General features: G+C 59.0%; 1 protein-coding gene across 2 annotated transcripts in view; it reads left to right on the top strand.

The window, feature by feature from the left end:
* Positions 1–247: 247 nt before the first annotated feature.
* Positions 248–5166, top strand: part of LOC105501489 (chromosome unknown open reading frame, human C9orf89) — a 23530-nt gene continuing 18611 nt past the window's right edge. The window contains exon 1 of one of the 2 annotated variants that reach the window (XM_011927468.1): positions 248–471. In XM_011927468.1, the coding sequence (XP_011782858.1) occupies positions 465–471 (7 nt within the window). In that variant the 5' untranslated portion in view covers positions 248–464. The remainder of the gene's footprint in view (positions 472–5166) is intronic. The other variant, XR_001000195.1, reaches the window with a different exon arrangement.

Here is a 5166-nt window from a genome sequence, read left to right on the forward strand (position 1 = left end):
TGAGGGGCGGGGCCCAGTGGGTCCTTGAGGGTTGGAAACTTTCGTCGGAGGGGGCGGGGTTCAGGTGCAGGGCGGGGCTCAGGACTCCTGGAGGCGCGGAAGCGGACCTCGGAGGGGGCGGGGCTCGAGTGAGGGGCAAGGCGCAGGGATCTTCTTAGTGGCCTATCCCTGGACGACAAGGGGGCGGGATTCGGTGAGGGGCGGAGTTTATAGACCTGGCGGCGCCGTAGCGGGCGCGGAAGGGGCGGGGCCTAGCGGGAAGGGGCAGGGCTCGCCGAGGGGCGGGGTTTAGAGTCCTCGAGTCTACACAGCCGAAGCCGGGGGCTGGGTCTAGCCAAAAGGGGCGGGCGACTACGGCCTGCGGGCGGCGGTCACTAGAACGGCTGTACTGGACGACTGACCGAGGGGCTGACGCGCGGCGGGGTAGACAGCTGGGGACTGCGGGCGGCGCTGTGTCCGTCGCCATGACAGGTGGGCACGGGGCTGGCTGGGCGGCAGGGATGCAGGCGCGCTGGATGGGTGGCCCGGCCGGAGGGTCCGGCTGTCTTGCGAGTTGCCTGCAGGCCGCGTCTGGGCTGCGGGGGCCGAGTGACCTTGGCCCGTCAGCTGCCGGTGGTGCGCGGGTGCACCCCTGCGAAGTGGTGGGTGTCCCGGGCTTCTGCCCGGCGGGGCCGTGCCAGCCGAGGCGGGGTGGGGCACGATGGGTGGTGGCCAGGTGCGGGGCCTGAAGAGGGCGGGGGCGACAAGGCAGCTCCGGGGTGGGGCTGCACAGCCAGGGTCTGGACTCGTCTCGGCCACTGCCAGTCTGTGTGTTGGGAGGTGTCCCGTGGTGGGGAATTTGGTCTGAAAGAGTAGGAGGTGGCAGAAATGACAACAGAGAGAATTCACAGCGGTCCTGCTGGTATTCTGGTCACGGAAAGAACGCTCCATCCTTGCAACCACCCCAACGACCTCGAAGCACAGGCGAGGCGTTCCTCGGCTGCATGTGGTTTCTGTGGGACTCTTGGAGCCTCCCAGACTCTTTTGGGGGTCCACGACGGTCTTGCCCCTGTTTAGGCCTAAGGGAATCGGGGACAACGACTGGACCTTCCAGTGTTGTGCTCCACACTAGTGGCGCCAGCCCAGCCTTCCTCCCCAGGGCCTCTCTGGGGACCTGCCCACCATCCTCCTGATCCCAAACAGGGTGACCCTGCTCTGTGGACCTTCCCCTGTTGGAGAAGCCCCATGAGGGTGATGGGCTGGTAAAGGACCCCATGGCAGCCCGGTCAGGGAGTATGGGGGATCCCAGAAGCTATACTTCATTCTCGCTGTTCTGCTTCATGGAGCGGAATTGGCTCAGGGGCTCAGGTTGGCCCCAGAAGTCCCTAGTCGTCTCTCAGTGCTCTCTCGCTTGAGTCTCAGCCTAGGTCCTGCACACAAACAGGATCTCATGGCTGGAAACTGATGACTTCCAGCCTAGGCCACAAGAGACCCCCCCAGCCGCCACCTGCTCCCCTTTGCCCTCCCTTCTAACCCTTCTTATTTGTGGCTCTCATATCTGAGCACTTACTATGCATTGGACCCTATGTTGGGTGATTACTGTCTGAAAATGATCAGATGGGGACCGGGCGCCGTCGCTCACGCCTGTAATCCCAGCACTTTGGGAGGTCCAGGCGGGCGGATCACAAGGTCAGGAGATCGAGACCATCCTGGCTAACACGGTGAAACCCCATCTCTGCTAAAAATACAAAAAATTAGCCGGGCGTGGTGGCGGGCGCCTGTAGTCCCAGCTAGTAGGAAGGCTGAGGCAGGAGAATTTCTTAAACCCAGGAGGCGGAGCTTGCGGTGAGCCCGAGATGGTGTCACTGCACTCCAGCCTGGGTGGCAGAGCAAGATTCCGTCTCAAAAATAAAAAATAAAAGAAAATGATCAGATGGGGACACGTGGAGTATCTTGTCTGTGTACAGATGGGGAAACAAAGTCAAATTGTGCCCTGCCCAGGCTGGGATTCCTTAACTCCCTTCATGAGTTCATCGGAATGCGTGGGACACAACTGAGAGCTATGCTGGTCTCCAGGGAGCCCTGTCCCAGGGACTAGGTGTTGGCAGAGCCTGAGGCCTTGCTGTCCATTGAGGAGCCTTCCTGCACAAAGGGACCCTGTCCCTTGCTCTCTGTCAGGGAAGCTTCCTTGCATAAGGGGACCCTGGAGCTGGGAGATCACATCAGGCAGGGGTCCCTGAAGGCTCTGACCGTAGGCCTCACCTTTTCCAGTGTGTACTTCCTACCTGCTGGGTCTACTCACTGGGCCTGGAGACTTTCCCTCACAACCCTTAGTTTTTGGAATGGAGAGCCAAGGCCCATGGAGCACAGCTCTGGGAGGGTCATATGAACAGCCCTGCAAGTCTGCAGACCCATAGTCCCAGGCTCACCACCTCCGTGCACCAACTGGGGTCCTGCCTCGCGCCAGCCCTCGCTGCGAGCAGCACATGTGAGCCAGTGCCTGCAGAACGCTGAGGAGGTGTCTGTGTGGGGCAGGTGCTTGGCAAGTTACCCCCCTAGGCTGTGCCGGGGAGTGAGCAGTTTTAGTTGGGCTGAGCACTGAGACAAGGGGGCTCCTGGAAGAAATACGGGAGGGGGCCGGGCGCGGTAGCTCAAGCCTGTAATCAATCCCAGCACTTTGGGAGGCCGAGGCGGGCGGATCACGAGGTCGGGAGATTGAGACCATCCTGGCTAACAAAGTGAAACCCTGTCTCTACTAAAAATACAAAAAAATTAGCTGGGCGTGGTGGTGGGTGCCTGTAGTCCCAGCTACTCGGGAGGCTGAGGCAGGACAATGGCGTGAACCCGAGAGGCGGAGCTTGCAGTGAGCCGAGATCGCGCCACTGCACTCCAGCCTGGGGGACAGAGCAAGACTCCGTCTAAAAAAAAAGAAAAAAAAAACAAGAAAGAAATTCGGGAGGGGAAGTTGATGCCCAGGTGTCTGGACTCCAGTTGGTTGGGGATGACAGGAACTTGGAAACCCTCTTGCACGTAGGATAGCAAGGTGAACATGAATTAACCAGGTGGAAACCGAGGAACAGGTATCTCAGCCTGGGGCAAGGTTCCCAGACAGGATGGTGCTGTTGGGGACTGCCACGCAGGAAGTCTCATGGGCCTGGAGGGCCGGGTGAGAGTGGGTGGCCAGCTCCCACGGGGCCTCGAATGCCAGGCTGAGGGCATCAGTCTGAGCTGATAAGAAGGTTCATGTTGGGGTAATAGAGTGGGGGTCTATAGTCCTGGTGCCAACTTGGCAAGAAGAAAGGGGATGTAGGGCATGGTGAAGGCTTGCCGGGTCTGTGCCAGAGCAAGCCATCTTCCTTTGTCCTGTAAAAACAGTTCAGGGACTTGTTTATGGGGAGCTGGCACTGAGATGGTTTCCTTTCTCGTGCCTTTTCTGGCTTCCAAGTGCTGCCTGTTTGTGTGCACAACTCGCAACCACAGGAAGCACAGAGCCCCCAAGCCGCGGAGCCTGGCTTCAGCCCCCAGATCTTGTGGCCTGTGCCAGCTGACTCACGGCTCATGGTGACTCATGGCTGTACAGCAGCGGAGGCTCCGCCTGGTTAGCGGCTTGCAGGGCAGGAGGAGGCCGCTACAGGATGCTGGCCACCGTCCAGTTACCGTGCTTGCCCTTGGGCCTTGGACCATTCATTGCAGAACTCTTTTTTTGAGACAGAGTCTCACTCTGTCACCCAGGCTGGAGTGCAGTGGCGCTATCTTGACTCACTGCAACCTCTGCCTACCAGGTTCAAGGAATTCTCCTACCTCAGCCTCCTGAGTAGCTGGGACTACAGGCGTGTGCCACCACGACCAGCTAATTTCTTTTGTATTTTTAGTAGAGATGCAGTTTCACCATGTTGGCCAGGCTGGTCTTGAACTCCTGACCTCATGATCCACGTGCCTCAGCCTCCCAAAGTGCTGGGATTATAGGCGTGAGCCACCGCATCCAGCCTGCAGAACTCTTTAGTGAGCACCTACTGGATGCTTAGCCAAGTGGGCAGTGCTGGGGAGGACAGCCTTGGGCCTGCTCTTGATCTGGCAGGGAGTAGACTGCTGTTGCTGATTACAGTGAAGTCGCACGTTAGTTAGAGAGGCAGAATGTCTGGATGTCAAGAGGTGGTCCTCAACACGGTTATGCCTGGGCCTGGGTCTTGATCTGCCACTTCGTATCTGGTTGCAGTCTTGGGCAGGTACCTTATCTTCTCACTGTGCCTTAGTTTCCCTATCTGAAAACGGCGCTGGTGGTTGTCCTTATGTTGCCGGGCTGTTGGAAGGATGAAGGTTGTAGGTAGACGTAGAGCTCACAGAGTGCCAGACGTATGGGATTGCTCTGTGAATCCTGGCTCATTCATCTTAGTTCTTTTAACTAGAGGACTGCAGGCGCTGGACCCAGACTGCCCAGCTGGGCCTGTGCGTGTGGCCTTGGCAGGTCACTTGACATCCTTGCGCTCAGCTTCCTCACCATGGTGGGGCTGCTGGCGAGTCCACGTAGGCTGCTGGGTGACTCAGTGCAGGGGAGGGCTGAGCCAGCCCCCAGCCATCTGCCTCCCTGCGCGGCCCATGGCAAGTGGCTTCAGCCAGACGATGGGGTGGCTGATGGCCTCAACGTGGGCATCACCAGGGACCCTGTGAACCAGGATGGCCCCCTGTTGTCCTCTGGAGGGCAGGTATCTGTGGGGTTAAGGATATGTTTGCGGGGTTGCTTGGTGAGTGCCAGCCCACACCCCTACACTGTGAGCCCCTGGAAGATGTGGCTGGATCTGCCCATCACCGTGGTCCCCAGCCCGGCGCAGGGCGAGCGTGCTGAGATGGGCTGTTCTCACCTGGGCCTGGGTCTGTAGGGTCCGCACAGGCCCCCACAGAGCATGGCTGCTTTTGGGGCGGGTCCACATTCTGGGGTGCAGAAAGACCAGCCAGGAGGAAGTGGCAACTGGAAAGAGGCATGAGAAGTAAAACAGTCTGTTGAGTCTGTGCCTCAAGAAGGAAACCCAAGAGGGGGCCCCACTATGTCCAACACGATGACACTGTTTTTGTTTTGGTTTTTTCTTTGAGACAGTCTCACTGTTGCCCGGGCTGGAGTGCAGTGGCGCACTCTCGGCTCACTGCAACCTTTGCCTCCCAGGTTAAACGATTCACCTGCCTCAGCCTCCC

This window comes from Colobus angolensis, unplaced genomic scaffold (genome assembly GCF_000951035.1).
Source record: "Colobus angolensis palliatus isolate OR3802 unplaced genomic scaffold, Cang.pa_1.0 Scaffold72, whole genome shotgun sequence".
Classification (NCBI taxonomy): Eukaryota; Metazoa; Chordata; class Mammalia; order Primates; family Cercopithecidae; genus Colobus; species Colobus angolensis.